Source organism: Taurulus bubalis (assembly GCF_910589615.1).
Source record: "Taurulus bubalis genome assembly, chromosome: 6".
NCBI lineage: Eukaryota > Metazoa > Chordata > Actinopteri > Perciformes > Cottidae > Taurulus > Taurulus bubalis.
Genome location: NC_136594.1, coordinates 747501 through 766368, shown reverse-complemented (window position 1 = coordinate 766368; position 18868 = coordinate 747501). Strand labels below are relative to the sequence as shown.

Below are 18868 nucleotides of genomic sequence, written 5' to 3'. Positions count from 1 at the left end.
GTGAGGGAGGACACTAGGGAGCCAGTGAGGGAGGACACTAGGGAGCATGTGAGAGAGGACACTAGGGAGCCAGTGAGGGAGGACACTAGGGAGCCAGTGAGGGAGGACACTAGGGAGCATGTGAGGGAGGACACTAGGGAGCCAGTGAGGGAGGACACTAGGGAGCCAGTGAGGGAGGACACTAGAGAACATGTGAGGGAGGACACTAGAGAACATGTGAGGGAGGACACTAGGGAGCATGTGAGGGAGGACACTAGGGAGCATGTGAGAGAGGACACTAGGGAGCATGTGAGAGAGGACACTAGGGAGCCAGTGAGAGAGGACACTAGGGAGCATGTGAGGGAGGACACTAGAGAGCATGTGAGGGAGGACACTAGGGAGCATGTGAGGGAGGACACTAGGGAGCATGTGAGGGAGGACTCAAGGGAGCATGTGAGAGAGGACACTAGGGAGCATGTGAGAGAGGACACTAGGGAGCATGTGAGAGAGGACACTAGGGAGCATGTGAGGGAGGACACTAGGGAGCATGTGAGGGAGAACACTAGGGAGCATGTGAGGGAGGACACTAGGGAGCCAGTGAGGGAGGACACTAGGGAGCATGTGAGGGATGACACTAGGGAGCATGTGAGGGAGGACACTAGGGAGCATGTGAGAGAGGAAACTAGGGAGCATGTGAGGGAGAACACAATGGAGCCAGTGAGAGAGGACACTAGGGAGCATGTGAGGGAGGACACTAGGGAGCCAGTGAGGGAGGACACTAGAGAAGATGTGAGGGAGGACACTAGGGAGCATGTGAGGGAGGACACTAGGGAGCATGTGAGAGAGGACACTAGGGAGCATGTGAGAGAGGACACTAGGGAGCATGTGAGAGAGGACACTAGGGAGCCAGTGAGGGAGGACACTAGGGAGCATGTGAGAGAGGACACTAGGGAGCATGTGAGGGAGAACACTAGGGAGCCAGTGAGGGAGGACACTAGGGAGCATGTGAGGGAGGACACTAGGGAGCATGTGAGGGACGACACTAGGGAGCATGTGAGGGAGGACACTAGGGAGCATGTGAGAGAGGAAACTAGGGAGCATGTGAGGGAGAACACTAGGGAGCCAGTGAGAGAGGACACTAGGGAGCATGTGAGGGAGGACACTAGGGAGCCAGTGAGGGAGGACACTAGAGAAGATGTGAGGGAGGACACTAGGGAGCATGTGAGGGAGGACACTAGGGAGCATGTGAGAGAGGACACTAGGGAGCATGTGAGAGAGGACACTAGGGAGCATGTGAGAGAGGACACTAGGGAGCCAGTGAGGGAGGACACTAGGGAGCATGTGAGAGAGGACACTAGGGAGCATGTGAGGGAGGACACTAGGGAGCATGTGAGGGAGGACACTAGGGAGCCAGTGAGGGAGGACACTAGGGAGCATGTGAGGGAGGACACTAGGGAGCATGTGAGGGAGGACACTAGGAGCCAGTTGCTCTCTCTCCTCTCTCTCGTGTCTCATAAGTGATGCAATGCTGCAGAGCCAGCCCGCAACCTCTCTCTCTCATTCCTTCACTTCTGTCATCCAGACCTAAAACACACAAACACGCCTCACATTCCTACGTGCAGAGCAGATTCACCCAAATTGTTTCCACCGTGTGTGTGTGTGTGTGTGTGTGTGTGTGTGTGTGTGTGTGTGTGTGTATGTGTGTGTGTGTGTGTGTGTGTGTGTGTGTGTGTGTGTGTGTGTGTGTGTGTGTGTGTGTGTGTATGTGCCAAGCCAGTAAATAATAACCAATCCCAGCTGTCCTGCTGGTCGTTCCTCCCACATAGAGAGAGATGCTCATGAGTCTTATAAATCTTATATATATATATGTGTATATATAATAATATTCACGTCTTCGTGGCGTTGATGGAGCTGCTACAACGTTAGCTTAGCGTAGCACCGATCCAACCAGACGGCTGCTTGCTCGTCGTCTCGCTGAGAGGAAAAACTATATATGAATCAGATTGTTTACAGATCTGCATGTTCAGCAGCATTTTAATACGCGTTTTGCCATTACATCACAGAGAAAGTGGTAAATGCGTTCGTAAAGTACGGCTCACTGAGGCTCAGCCTCCAGGTGATGTCATGAGCTCAGACAGCACAGGTGTACACTGTAAAAAGATAAACGTTAAAAAAGGTCAAATGACTGGCAGCAGCGGCTGCCAAACTAAAACCTTAAAATTTAGGTAAAATATCTTAATTCAAATAAAGGACAAAAAACAGAAATTAACAGAACTTTTCATTAAAGGTTTTGCAGTGAAACACTGTTAATTTACAGATAATGTCTGTAACTTTACAGAGTTTTGTATATAATTTTAAAAAAAAACAGAGAAACTACTGTAAAAATTTAGTTATTTTCCTTAAAATTAGTTTACAGTGTAGTTTAGTTCAGACTTCTTGAGTCGTTTATTCCTCTGAGAGTCTTTAAAACACAGAAACTATGAATCCACGTTGTCGAGAGGAAAGAAGATCAGAACTCATTCGGTTCCTCCATTTCTCTGATCGCTCTCTCTGGAGGGAGAGGGAGGAATCTACTGTTTGGTTTGGAAGTGAAGAGAGAATGGAGCGGGGAGGCAGAAGAAAGGGGGAGGTTCATGTGTGTGTGTGTGTGTGTGTGTGTGTGTGTGTGTGTGTGTGTGTGTGTGTGTGTGTGTGTGTGTGTGCACATCTGTTGATTTACAGATGTTGGCACGCATGCATGTGAGCAGTTAGCATGTAGGAGTCAGAGAAGGAGGCCTGAGAGAGGCGGTGGAAGACATTCCTGAGACGGGGAGGAGGAGCCAGCGGTTAGTTAGTGGTTAGAAACTAAGAGCAGAAGAATGAAGGTCTGGTCCAGGACCGGGGCCCAGAGACCAGAGACCAGACCGCAACCAGCGAGAGGAGACGACTCACAAGAGTTGTGCAACGGAGGAGAACCAGAACCTTCATTCCTCCTCTCTCCTCCCTCACGACCCCTGCTGCGGGGGAGAAAACGGGGGAGTGGTGCTTTTATAGCTGAGCTAAACCCTCTGAACCCTCTGAACCCATCATGTGCAAACAGAGGGAAACAGAGGGAGGAGGTCTGCCCGGTACCAGGAGGAGGAGGACGACGGATGATGATGAAGAATCCTGAACCTCACGCCTCAGGACTGACCGTAGGACTGACCCCGTAGGACAGACCCGTAGGACAGAGCCCGTAGGACAGACCCCTGTAGGACAGACCCGTAGGACAGAGCCCGTAGGACAGACCCGTAGGACAGACCCCATAGGACAGACCCGTAGGACAGACCCCGTAGGACAGACCCCGTAGGACTGACCCCGTAGGACAGACCCGTAGGACAGACCCGTAGGACAGACCCCGTAGGACAGACCCCTGTAGGACAGACCCGTAGGACAGACCCCTGTAGGACAGACCCCGTAGAACTGACCCCGTAGGACAGACCCATCGGACAAACCCGTAGGACAGACCCGTAGGACAGACCTGTAGGACTGATCCGTAGGACAGACTCATAGGACAGACCCCGTAGGACAGACCCCGTAGGACTGATCCGTAGGACAGACCCGTAGGACTGACCCTGTAGGACAGACCCCGTAGGACTGATCCGTAGGACAGACCCGTAGGACAGACCCCTGTAGGACTGACCCTGTAGGACAGACCCCGTAGGACTGACCCTGTAGGACAGATCCATAGGACTGACCCCATAGGACAGACCCCATAGGACAGACCCCGTAGGACAGACCCATAGAACAGACCCATAGGACAGACCCTGTAGGACAGACCCGTAGGACAGACCCATAGGACTGACCCCATATGACTGATCCCATAGGACAGACCCTGTAGGACAGACCTGTAGGACAGACCCATAGGACTGACCCCATAGGACTGACCCCATAGGACAGACCCCGTAGGACAGACCCTGTAGGACAGACCCATAGGACTGACCCCATAGGACTGACCCCATAGGACAGACCCTGTAGGACAGACCCGTAGGACAGACCCATAGGACTGACCCCATAGGACTGACCCCGTAGGACAGACCCGTAGGACAGACCCGTAGGACAGACCCCGTAGGACAGACCCCTGTAGGACAGACCCGTAGGACAGACCCCTGTAGGACAGACCCCGTAGAACTGACCCCGTAGGACAGACCCATCGGACAAACCCGTAGGACAGACCCGTAGGACAGACCTGTAGGACTGATCCGTAGGACAGACTCATAGGACAGACCCCGTAGGACAGACCCCGTAGGACTGATCCGTAGGACAGACCCGTAGGACTGACCCTGTAGGACAGACCCCGTAGGACTGATCCGTAGGACAGACCCGTAGGACTGACCCTGTAGGACAGACCCCGTAGGACTGACCCTGTAGGACAGATCCATAGGACTGACCCCATAGGACAGACCCCATAGGACAGACCCCGTAGGACAGACCCATAGAACAGACCCATAGGACAGACCCTGTAGGACAGACCCGTAGGACAGACCCATAGGACTGACCCCATATGACTGACCCCATAGGACAGACCCTGTAGGACAGACCCATAGGACTGACCCCATAGGACTGACCCCATAGGACAGACCCCGTAGGACAGACCCTGTAGGACAGACCCATAGGACTGACCCCATAGGACTGACCCCATAGGACAGACCCTGTAGGACAGACCCGTAGGACAGACCCATAGGACTGACCCCATAGGACTGACCCCATAAGACAGACCCCGTAGGACAGACCCATAGGACAGACCCATAGGACAGACCCCGTAGGACAGACCCATAGGACAGACCCATAGGACAGACCCCGTAGGACAGACCCCATAGGACAGACCCTGTAGAACAGACCCATAGGACAGACCCATAGGACAGACCCCGTAGGACAGACCCATAGGACAGACCCATAGGACAGACCCCGTAGGACAGACCCGTAGGACAGACCCATAGGACAGACCCCGTAGGACAGACCCATAGGACAGACCCATAGGACAGACCCATAGGACAGACCCCGTAGGACAGACCCCGTAGGACAGACCCATAGGACAGACCCCGTAGGACAGACCCATAGGACAGACCCATAGGACAGACCCATAGGACAGACCCCGTAGGACAGACCCATAGGACAGACCCATAGGACAGACCCCGTAGGACAGACCCCGTAGGACAGACCCATAGGACAGACCCATAGGACAGACCCATAGGACAGACCCCGTAGGACAGACCCCGTAGGACAGACCCCGTAGGACAGACCCATAGGACAGACCCCGTAGGACAGACCCATAGGACAGACCCCGTAGGACTGACCCCATAGGACAGACCCATAGGACAGACCCATAGGACAGACCCCGTAGGACAGACCCGTAGGACTGACCCCATAGGACAGACCCATAGGACAGACCCATAGGACAGACCCCGTAGGACAGACCCATAGGACAGACCCCGTAGGACAGACCCGTAGGACAGACCCGTATGTTATGGACTTAGTCTGATGAACATTTAATCTCTAAAGAACGTGATCATTATGATAAATAATAAGGTCACTGTCACCATGACGACAGCTCCGGAGACATTTCATCTGTTAGATTCTGTCTAACTGTTTGAAGACGAGACATTTTATACTTATTCATTATTTATGAAGACCGTTAACTTATTATTATTCATCACTGACGCAGGAAATAACGCTACAAGGAAGAGAAGGTGAGGGAGGGAGGGAGGGAGGAGGAAGACGAGGATGAAGAGGAGATGGAGGAGGAGGATGAGGATGAAGAGGAGATGGAAGAGGAGGACGAGGATGAAGAGGAGATGGAAGAGGAGGATGAGGATGAAGAGGAGATGGAAGAGGAGGAGGAGGAGAATGAAGAGGAGATGGAGGAGGAGGACGAGGATGAAGAGGAGAGTGATGAAGGACGAGGATGAGGAAGAGAGTGATGAAGGATGAGGAGGAGAGTGATGGAGGATGAGGATGAGGAGGAGAGTGATGGAGGATGAGGATGAGGAGGAGAGTGATGAAGGATGAGGAGGAGAGTGATGGAGGATGAGGATGAGGAGGAGAGTGATGAAGGACGAGGATGAGGAGGAGAGTGATGGAGGATGAGGATGAGGAGGAGAGTGATGAAGGACGAGGATGAGGAGGAAAGTGATGAAGGATGAGGAGGAGAGTGATGAAGGATGAGGATGAGGAGGAGAGTGATGGAGGATGAGGATGAGGAAGAGAGTGATGGAAGAGGAGGATGAAGAGGAGAGTGATGGAGGAGGAGGATGAGGAAGAGAGTGATGGAAGAGGAGGATGAAGAGGAGAGTGATGGAGGATGAGGATGAGGAGGAGAGTGATGAAGGATGAGGAGGGGGAAAGTGATGGAAGAGGAGGATGAAGAGGAGAGTGATGGAGGATGAGGATGAGGAGGAGAGTGATGAAGGATGAGGAGGGGGAAAGTGATGGAAGAGGAGGATGAAGAGGAGAGTGATGGAGGAGGAGGACGAGGATGAAGAGGAGATGGAGGATGAGAAGGATAACATTCATCACAGGTCAGATCAGTTTGCTTCTTTCTTTCCTTCACTTGCTACTTATTTCCTTAACTTTCTCATTACCTCTCCTTGTCTCCTTGCATCCTTCCGCCATTCCTTTCTCCCATAAACGTAGCATTTCTTTCTTTTTTTATCTTCTGTTTCTTCCACCCTTCATTCCGTTACTCCCCCTCTTCTTCCTTCACTCACAAGTATGAGACCGTGTTTGTCTCTCAGCCTGAAAGAATCCATCCAGTAGCTGATGCAACGAGCTGCAACCCACGAGGAGGAGGAGGAGGAGGAGGAGGAGGAGGAGGAAGAAGAAGAGGAGGAGGAGGAGGAGGAGGAAGAAGAGGAGGAGGAGGAGGAGGAGGAGGAGGAGGAGGAATAAGAGGAGGAGGAGGAGGAGAAAGAAGAGGAGGAGGAGGAGGAGGAGGAGGAAGAAGAAGAGGAGGAGGAGGAGGAAGAAGAAGAGGAGGAGGAGGAGAAAGAAGAGGAGGAGGAGGAAGAAAAGGAGGAGGAGGAGGAGGAAGAAGAGGAGGAGGAGGAGGAAGAAGAGGAGGAGGAGGAGGAAGAAAAGGAGGAGGAGGAGGAGGAAGAAGAGGAGGAGGAAGAAAAGGAGGAGGAGGAAGAGGAGGAGGACGAGGAGGAAGAGGAGGAGGAGGAGGAAGAAGAGGAGGAGGAGGAGGAGAAAGAAGAGGAGGAGGAGGAAGAAGAGGAGGAGGAGGAGAAAGAAGAGGAGGAGGAGGAGGAGGAAGAAGAAGAAGAGGAGGAGGAGGAGGAAGAAGAAGAGGAGGAGGAGGAGGAGGAGGAGAAAGAAGAGGAGGAGGAGGAAGAAGAGGAGGAGGAGGAGGAGAAAGAAGAGGAGGAGGAGGAGGGAGAAGAAGAAGAGAAAGAGGAGGAGGAGGAAGAAGAAGAAGAAGAGGAGGAGGAGGAGGAGAAAGAAGAGGAGGAGGAGGAAGAAAAGGAGGAGGAGGAGGAGAAAGAAGAGGAGGAGGAGGAGGAGGAGGGGGAGGAAGAAGAGGAGGAGGAGGAGAAAGAAGAGGAGGAGGAGGAGGAGGAAGAAGAAGAAGAGGAGGAGGAGGAGGAGGAAGAAGAAGAGGAGGAGGAGGAGGAGAAAGAAGAGGAGGAGGAGGAAGAAAAGGAGGAGGAGGAGGAGGAAGAAGAGGAGGAGGAGGAGGAAGAAGAGGAGGAGGAGGAGGAAGAAAAGGAGGAGGAGGAGGAGGAAGAAGAGGAGGAGGAAGAAAAGGAGGAGGAGGAAGAGGAGGAGGACGAGGAGGAAGAGGAGGAGGAGGAGGAAGAAGAGGAGGAGGAGGAGGAGAAAGAAGAGGAGGAGGAGGAAGAAGAGGAGGAGGAGGAGGAAGAAAAGGAGGAGGAGAAAGAAGAGGAGGAGGAGGAGGAAGAGGAGGAGGAGGAGGAAGAAGAGGAGGAGGAGGAGGAGGAGAAAGAAGAGGAGGAGGAGGAAGAAGAGGAGGAGGAGGAAGAAGAGGAGGAGGAGGAAGAAAAGGAGGAGGAGGAGGAGGAAGAAGAGGAGGAGGAAGAAGAGGAGGAGGAGGACGAGGAGGAAGAGGAAGGGGAGGAGGAGGAAGAAGAGGAGGAGGAGGAAGAGGGGGAGGAGGACGAAGAGGAGGAGGAGGAGCAAGAGGAGGAAGAGGAAGAGGAGGAGGAGGAAGAGGAGGAAGAAGAGGAGGAGGAAGAGGAGGAGGAAGAGGAAGAGGAGGAGGAAGAGGAGGAGGAGGAAGATGAGGAGGAGGAGGAAGAAGAGCAGGAGCATCTTCATGCGGACACACACACATGACACACACACGACACACACACGACACACACACGACACACATGACACACACATGACACACACATGACACACACACATGACACACACACGACACACATGAGACACACACATGACACACACATGACACACACATGACACACACACATGACACACACACGACACACACATGACACACACACATGACACACACACATGACACACACACGACACACACACATGACACACACATGACACACACACATGACACACACACGACACACACATGACACACACATGACACACACATGACACACACATGACATACATGACACACACATGACACACACACACATGACACATACACATGACACACACATGACACACACACATGGCACACACATGACACACACACAACACACACATGACACACAAATGACACACACATGACACACAAATGACACACACATGACATACATGACACATACATGACACATACACATGACACACACATGACACATACACATGACACACAGACATGACACACACAACACACATGACACACAAATGACACACACATGACATACATGACATACATGACACACACATGACACACACATGACACACACGACACACACATGACATGCATGACATACATGACACATACATGACACATACACATGACACACACATGACACAAACACATGACACACACATGACACACACACGACACACACACATGACACACACACACGACACACACATGACACACACACATGACACACATACGACACACACAGGACACACACATGACACACATGACACACACACATGACACACACGACACACACGACACACACATGACACACACATGACACACATGACACACACACATGACACACACACGACACACACACGACAAACACATGACATACATGACACACACACATGACACACACATGACACATACATGACACACACATGACACACACACATGACACACACATGACACACACACATGACACACACATGACACACACACATGACACACACATGACACACATACATGACACACACATGACACACACACATGACACACACATGACACACACATGACACACACACATGACACACACATGACACACACATGACACACACACATGACACACACATGACACACACATGACACACACACATGACACACACATGACACACACATGACACACACACATGACACACACATGACACACACACGACACACACATGACACACACACATGACACACATGACACACACATGACACACACACATTACACACATGACACACATACATGACACACACATATGACACACACATGACACACACATGACACACACATATGACACACACATGACACACACATGACACACACATGACACACACACATGACACACACACATGACACACACACGACACACACATGACACACACACATGACACACACACATGACACACACACGACACACACACATGACACACACATGACACACACACATGACACACACACGACACACACATGACACACACATGACACACACATGACACACACATGACATACATGACACACACATGACACACACACACATGACACATACACATGACACACACATGACACACACACATGGCACACACATGACACACACACAACACACACATGACACACAAATGACACACACATGACACACAAATGACACACACATGACATACATGACACATACATGACACATACACATGACACACACATGACACATACACATGACACACAGACATGACACACACAACACACATGACACACAAATGACACACACATGACATACATGACATACATGACACACACATGACACACACATGACACACACGACACACACATGACATGCATGACATACATGACACATACATGACACATACACATGACACACACATGACACAAACACATGACACACACATGACACACACACGACACACACACATGACACACACACACGACACACACATGACACACACACATGACACACATACGACACACACAGGACACACACATGACACACATGACACACACACATGACACACACGACACACACGACACACACATGACACACACACGACAAACACATGACATACATGACACACACACATGACACACACATGACACATACATGACACACACATGACACACACACATGACACACACATGACACACACACATGACACACACATGACACACACACATGACACACACATGACACACATACATGACACACACATGACACACACACATGACACACACATGACACACACATGACACACACACATGACACACACATGACACACACATGACACACACACATGACACACACATGACACACACATGACACACACACATGACACACACATGACACACACATGACACACACACATGACACACACATGACACACACACGACACACACATGACACACACACATGACACACATGACACACACATGACACACACACATTACACACATGACACACATACATGACACACACATATGACACACACATGACACACACATGACACACACATATGACACACACATGACACACACATGACACACACATGACACACACACATGACACACACATGACACACACATGACACACATACATGACACACACATGACACACACATGACACACACATGACACACATACATGACACACACATGACACACACACATGACACACACATGACACACACATGACACACACACATGACACACACATGACACACACATGACACACACATGACACACACATGACACACACATGACACACACACATGACACACACATGACACACACATGACACACACACATGACACACACATGACACACACACGACACACACATGACACACACACATGACACACATGACACACACATGACACACACACATTACACACATGACACACATACATGACACACACATATGACACACACATGACACACACATGACACACACATATGACACACACATGACACACACATGACACACACATGACACACACACATGACACACACATGACACACACATGACACACATACATGACACACACATGACACACACATGACACACACATGACACACATACATGACACACACATGACACACACATGACACACACATGACACACACACATGACACACACATGACACACACACATGACACACACATGACACACACACATGACACACACATGACACACACATGACACACACACATGACACACACATGACACACACATGACACACACACACATGACACACACATGACACACACACATGACACACACATGACACACACATGACACACACATGACACACACATGACACACACACGACACACACATGACACACACACATGACACACATGACACACACATGACACATACATGACACACACATGACACACATACATGACACACACATATGACACACATATGACACACACATGACACACACATGACACACACATGACACACACATGACACACACATATGACACACACATGACACACACATGACACACATACATGACACACACATGACACACACATGACACATACATGACACACACATGACACACACATGACACACACATGACACACACATGACACACATACATGACACACACATGACACACATACATGACACACACATGACACACACATGACACACACACACCCGTGTGCCGGTGTATTGATCCCTTACCGGCAGCAGGTCTGAGGGGTCCAGACGCTCCGGAGCCTCTGGAGAAAACACGGGTACCCAGATCAAGAGAGCTGGTCCAGAGGGATCAGATCCAGAGGGATCAGGGGGATCAGGTCCAGAGGGATCAGAGGGATCAGGTCCAGAGGGATCAGGTCCAGAGGGATCAGGTCCAGAGGGATCAGAGGGATCAGGTCCAGAGGGATCAGAGGGATCAGGTCCAGAGGGATCAGGTCGTTCACGAGGAGCAAAAAAACAAAAATAAATCAGTTTCCACTTGAAAACCTCGTCCTGCTTCTGTAACTCAGAGAAGCATCGCCCTGGAGCGACGCTGGTCAATGAGAAGGAGGAGGAGGAGGAGGAGGAGGCGGAGGAAGAGGAGGAGGAGGAGGAGGAAGAGGAGGAGGAAGAGGAGGAGGAGGAGGAGGAGGAAGAGGAGGAGGAAGAGGAGGAGGAGGAGGAAGAGGAGGAGGAAGAGGAGGAGGAGGAGGAGGAAGAGGAGGAGGAGGAGGAGGAGGGTCCAACTTCCTCTGACTCTCTGAGTGTTTGTTCACCTTCATGTTCAGATGTGAGTCACATGCTGCTGGAAAATAATAAACGAACAGTTCACCTTAAATGAAACACACATTTCATATAATGTATTGTATATATATATATACAATACATTATATATATATATATATATATATATATATATATATATATATATATATATATATATATATATATAAGGATATAAGGATAAAAGGGGCAGCAGTCATGTTTTAAGTGTGCTTTCATAATTACAGTTTATTGAGTATGTATTTTATTATATCCTTGAGGATAACTTTGTATTATTATAATTATTGCATGTATTTAGCCATAATAATGCAATTGTACTATAAATATATTAAAATCTAAATGACAGCTTTTGTTTACTTCTCTCTAAACCGCTGAATGACTAAAGGAACACGATCAATGACATTTCATTCAGCTAAAGTCAGATCATCCTGAAACATGAACTTCATCCATGTTGTTTACAGACTTCATCTCATTGTGTGGCTTATTGACACAAACAAATATATTTATTTATATATATATATATATATATATATATATATATATATATATATATATATATATATATATATATATATATATATATATATATATATAAATAAATATATAAACATCAGAGTCTCACCAGCAGATGTCCCCACTGGACTTCATTATGTACTGCTCATATTAAGTTATTTATATATATATATATATATATATATATATATATATATATATATATATATATATATATATATATATATATATATATATATACATATATATATATATATATATATATATATATATATATACATATATGTATATATATATATATATATATATATATATATATATATGTGTATATATATACATATATATATACATACATATATGTGCATATATATATATATATATATATATATATATATATATATATATATATATATATATATATATATATATATTATATCAATAATAAGAACAGTTTGTTCCCAGTTTTCCAAAACATGCAGGTATACAAACGTTGATTAAAAACTAATGAGAGATTATTTTTCATATATTTTTGTAACATTGTTTAATATATATTTTTAAACATGACCGAAATGTATATTTTGTAAACCTTGTTTATATTTATTTAATATATATATTGTTTAACTCTAGATTGAGTTTAGATATATGTGTTTCCGTAGTGACGTCACGAGGCCCTGGGGGTCACGTGACATTCTCCGGCATCAGGACGTCTCTGGATCTCGACCTGAAGGAGCTGTAACGGTTCCGGACCCATCGAGACCCGTTTGATCGGACTAGCGTTGCGGCACCATGGACGGCAGGAGCTACGGTTCAGGTACCGAACAACTCCACCTGCGCTGCGCGCGCAGCACCGCGCCTCGCTTATGAGTCTTTGTTACCGGGGAAACATCATGCTAGCGGTTAGCTAGATGCTAACAAAGACGGGTTAGCTCGCCGCTAGCTGCTAACGTTTCACTCAGCTGCTGCGTGTGGCCATTTAGTGAAATAAAATAGTTATTATAGTTAATGAATCCACGTCTGAACAAACGGAAAGGACCGCTGACGACACTTCCGCCCGTTAGCTTCACGTAAAGTAAGCTAGGCTTAGCCACTAGGCTAATGCTAATGCTAACGATGCTGGGCTGCTCAAATGAGCCATGATTCTGATATGACTTATAGAACCCCGCAGAACCAGATTCTGTTATGACTTATAGAACCCTACAGAACCAGATTCTGATATGACTTATAGAACCCTACAGAACCAGGTTCTGATATGACTTATAGAACCCTACAGAACCAGGTTCTGATATGACTTATAGAACCCTACAGAACCAGGTTCTGATATGACTTATAGAACCCTACAGAACCAGGTTCTGATATGACTTATAGAACCCTACAGAACCAGATTCTGATATGACTTATAGAACCCTACAGAACCAGGTTCTGATATGAAATGAAATGCAAAAACAAGCCAATAATAAATCCTGTAAATGACAGTAAAGGTACACATTAAAACTTCATAACAGTAAACAATAATCATGATTCAAGTGGTTTCTGATCACTTTACGGTTCCGTGTGGTATTGATGACGTCATGTGTTCTCCTGTTGCAGGTTACTCCAGCTGGGGGGGGGGATCCGGCAGCAGAGGTGAGGACTGTACTAATACACGCTATGTACTACTACTGTGTACTAATACACGCTATGTACTACTACTGTGTACTAATACACGCTATGTACTACTACTGTGTACTAATACACACTATGTACTACTACTGTGTACTAATACACACTATGTACTACTACCGTGGCTTAATAAGGTTCTGTTTCCTGTCCTTGGCGTTCATGTTGACACCGTTTGATTCCTTGTCAGGTTCTGGTGGCTTTGACCTGTATGGGGGCGGCTATAAAGACTCCATGTCCGGGCTCGGGGGCTATGGAGGAGGAGGAGGAGGAGGAGGAGGAGGAGGAGGAGGAGGCGGCGGCGGCGGAGGAGGAGGCAGTGGAGGCGGCGGAGGCGGCGGCCACATGAAGAGAGGCCTCTCTGGAGCGTCCCTGCTCTCGTCCACCGGCACCAACGCGGACGCCGTCATCGCTAAGATCAACCAGCGGCTGGACATGCTGACCCAGCTGGAGGGCGGGCTGAAAGGGACCCGAGCCGACAGGTAGCCACGCCTCCTTCTTTCTGTTTCATGCCATGTTTCATGATTCATATGTCATGCCACATGCTACACATTTCATGCTACATATTTCATGCCACATGCTACACATTTCATGCTACTCGTTTAATGCTACACGCTTCATGCCACATGCTGCATGTTTCATGCCACATGCTACATATTTCATGCTACATGCCACATGCTGCACGTTTCATGCTACATGTATCATGGCACATGTCACACGTTTAACGCTATACGCTTCATGCAACATGCTACACGTTTAACGCTACACGTTTCATGCTACACGTTTCATGCCACATGCTACACGTTTCATGCTTCATGCCACATGCTACACGTTTCATGCTACATGCTTCATGCCACATGCTACACGTTTCATGCTACATGCTTCATGCCACATGCTACACGTTTCATGCTACATGCTTCATGCCACATGCTACACGTTTCATGCTTCATGCCACATGCTACACGTTTCATGCTTCATGCCACATGCTACACGTTTCATGCTACATGCCACATGCTACACGTTTCATGCTACATGAGCTACATGAGCTGCTCCACTTCCGGTAGAGAGACACACACACACACACACACACTATGTTCATAGTTAACCGACGATACAAACATTCACAGATTTTGTTTTTAAAAAATAAAACGGAAAAGAGGAGCAGAACCCAGAGGCGCTGGGTTTGTTTCCGACCTCCTTCGCTTGGGTGGAGGCTCGGCTTCGTGTCTCCAGGGAGTAGCTTTCATTTAAAGTCCACTCGCGCGACAAGGCTCCGGTCCGGTCGGTTAAGGGTTAGCGGTCGGTTAGCGGTCGGTTAGCTTAAACCAACGAGCTGAAGCTTTGAGCTCCCCGCTCGAGATCGGGAAGAGAACGTTGTGGTTCCTTTAAACGCCGTGTGGAAGTGCATGACCCCATCCTCACACATGAAGCCGGTCCATCTCCACCTCTTTGTTTCCATCTGTTCCCTCACCGCTCGCCTCCATGTGACCCGACTGTGTTCTGGCTTCAGGCGGCGCCAGAGAAGAGAACTCGCTGGCGTTTGCCGGAGTTTGATCCCCGTGCCGTTAAAACCCAAAAGGCCGGCCCAGTGAATGTGTTTACCAAAGACCAGGCGCCGGTTCTGACGGACCCCGGCCTCTCGTCTGTGCTCGGCTCTCGGCCCTAGAAACTGCATTTCCTTTTTTAATCTGCAGCGTCCAGTCCGAGCGCCTGTAAACGTAACGATAAGAGAAACCATTGCTATGTTTTATGCACCAGACCACGAGAGTGTTCACTTGATTTGGATCATCAATGTCCGGTCTGGGTTCTGAAATGCAGCTGACGAGGGGAAGCGAGACCGCGGAGGAGAAGGACCAGCGGGGGGAGAGATCCCAAACCGACTGCCTCCCTTGCTCTCTGCCGGTCTCTACCAACCCTCTCCCTCCTCCCCCCCGCAGGTACGACCACTACGAGTCCTTCGACTCGCGCTCCTCCACGCTCGCCTCCTCCCGAGATCTCTACAGATCGGGCGGCGGCGGCGGCGGCAGCAGTAGCTACGGCTACGGCGGCGGCCGCGAGGACAACATGCCGCTGAGTCAGCGAGGCGGCTCCGGCTTCGGAGGGGGCGTTGGGCTAGGGGGCGGAGGAGGGGGAGGCGGCTTTGACAGCCCCGCCTCCTCCTATGGAGTCGCTAAGATGCGACAGAATATGAGGGAGTACTTCAACAGTGGCCAGGGAGGAGGCTCTGGAGGAGGAGGAGGAGGAGGAGGAGGATGGCCCGGAGCCGGCCGACGGTCCCCCCGAAGGGGTGGCAGTGTCGGGGGTCGAGGAGCTGGTGGTGGTGGTGGTGGAGGAGGAGGAGGAGGAGGAGGTGGAGGCTTTGGAAGCCGCAGGTCCGAGCCCACTCCTCTAGGCGGAGGCGGCGGACGGGGCGGCGGCAGCGGTGGCCAGTCCCACCGCGGCCGCTCTCCGGGAGCTGGTAGAGGAAAGCTCCCATCCCTCCTGTCCAACCGCATGTACCCCGAGACCGGGGGCTTCCATCAGGGTTCCACCCCCCGAGGGCCTCACGACTTCCCCGGGAGGCACTTTGGAGGGGGCCCGCGGGCCGGCCGCCAGCGGGGCCGCAAGAGACCCCTCAACAAAGTAAGTACCTCCAGCCAAACGAGACCCCTCGGACTCCGATTCCCTCCTGTGCAAATAATCACTGCCCTGCTACCGGCGGCCAGCTCTTATTTAATGTGCTCACAAAGCCCCGCCCCCTTATTACTACAGTAAAAGCAAGTGAAGGCCCAGCATGATTTCCTTTGTGGGTTTGAGTCTCGCTCTCCTCTCTTTGGCCTCGGTCTTAAGACCGGAACACATAGCAGCTCTTGCTGATGAATCGCCTCCTGAGAGGCGTTGAGTGCAGGATGTGGTTGTTGGTTGTTGGTTGTGTTGCCCACGTTGCCGGTGCTGCTGGTTTGATGTGTGCGCTGCAGCAGGTGAAGCCACCGCGGGACGTCCAGAAGAAGAGGAAGCAGACGCTCACGGCCGCCGACGAGCCGGAGTCCAAGATGAACCGGACCGAGAGCGCCGAGGCCGACGCTGCTCACGGTACTTCAGCTAAATATATATATATATATATATATATATATATATATATTACACTCACTATCAAAACAACAACCTTCCATGTCTGATGTTCTTTTTTTTAATAGAGCAAGCAGAGAAAAACGGTGATGACGGAGAACCAAAGACAGTGAGTAGATTGCCGATGAGGACGCGTCCCTTTGTCGGGAAAGAGTAAAACATGGAGGTTTCTGTAGAGACTAATGTGTGTTTTTCAACAGGAGACGAGTGCTGCAGCAGCCGGAGGTCAAGGTGAGCTCAGCCACAGACATCACGATGTAGTCCTTCATCAGCTGCTCCTCAGACAGAACCCCGCAGAACCCTCTGGTGGCCATCCCGCCTCACCTCTCGTTCTTTGTGCTCAGATTCACCACAACAACAACCGGAGGAAGAGGAGGAAGAGGAGGAGGACCCGGAGGAGAGTCCACAGGACAAACAGACGCCGACCCAAAGTCAGGACAAGCACCCGAAGATGAGGAAGAGGCGGGGCTTCCTGGAGAGGTGAGCCTTCTACACTCCCACTACTAGAATACCAACTAGAACACGTAATGTTAGAATAAATACTAGAAAGGGAACCTTAAATTACTTCTGTTGCGACTGTGGCTCAGTGGTTAGCATGCCCGTCTTTCAATCAGAGGATCGGTGGTTCGAGCCCCGGCTCCACTAGTCCATGTCAGTCCATGTGTCCTTGAGACACCCCGGGGCCTAACATAGTGGTAGGGGCGGGGCCTAACATAGTGGTAGGGGCGTGGCCTAACATAGTGGTAGGGGCGGGGCCTAACATAGTGGTAGGGGCGGGGCCTAATATAGAGCAAGGGGCGGGGCCTAATATAGAGCAAGGGGCGGGGCCTAATATAGCCTTAGGGGGAACACTGTTTATTCTGTTGGTTTCTTCAATCACAGATTGATGATCTATTTGTCACTAATATTGAGTCAATATGAATAGAATGGAAGTCAAGTATGTGTTGTTATAATATGCAGTGTTCAACATAATAAACCCC

The 18868-nt window shown here is 49.4% G+C and overlaps 1 protein-coding gene across 1 annotated transcript in view; it reads left to right on the top strand.

Annotated features, from left to right (window-relative positions):
• Positions 1-13910: 13910 nt before the first annotated feature.
• akap8l (A kinase (PRKA) anchor protein 8-like) overlaps positions 13911-18868 on the top strand; it is a gene marked incomplete at its 5' end in the record, with an annotated part of 7768 nt that continues 2810 nt past the window's right edge. Inside the window, 8 exons of the mRNA XM_079219861.1 lie at positions 13911-13935; positions 14712-14747; positions 14971-15262; positions 16718-17402; positions 17738-17852; positions 17957-17997; positions 18089-18119; positions 18233-18368. Coding sequence (XP_079075987.1) covers positions 13911-13935; positions 14712-14747; positions 14971-15262; positions 16718-17402; positions 17738-17852; positions 17957-17997; positions 18089-18119; positions 18233-18368 — 1361 coding nt within the window. The remainder of the gene's footprint in view (positions 13936-14711; positions 14748-14970; positions 15263-16717; positions 17403-17737; positions 17853-17956; positions 17998-18088; positions 18120-18232; positions 18369-18868) is intronic.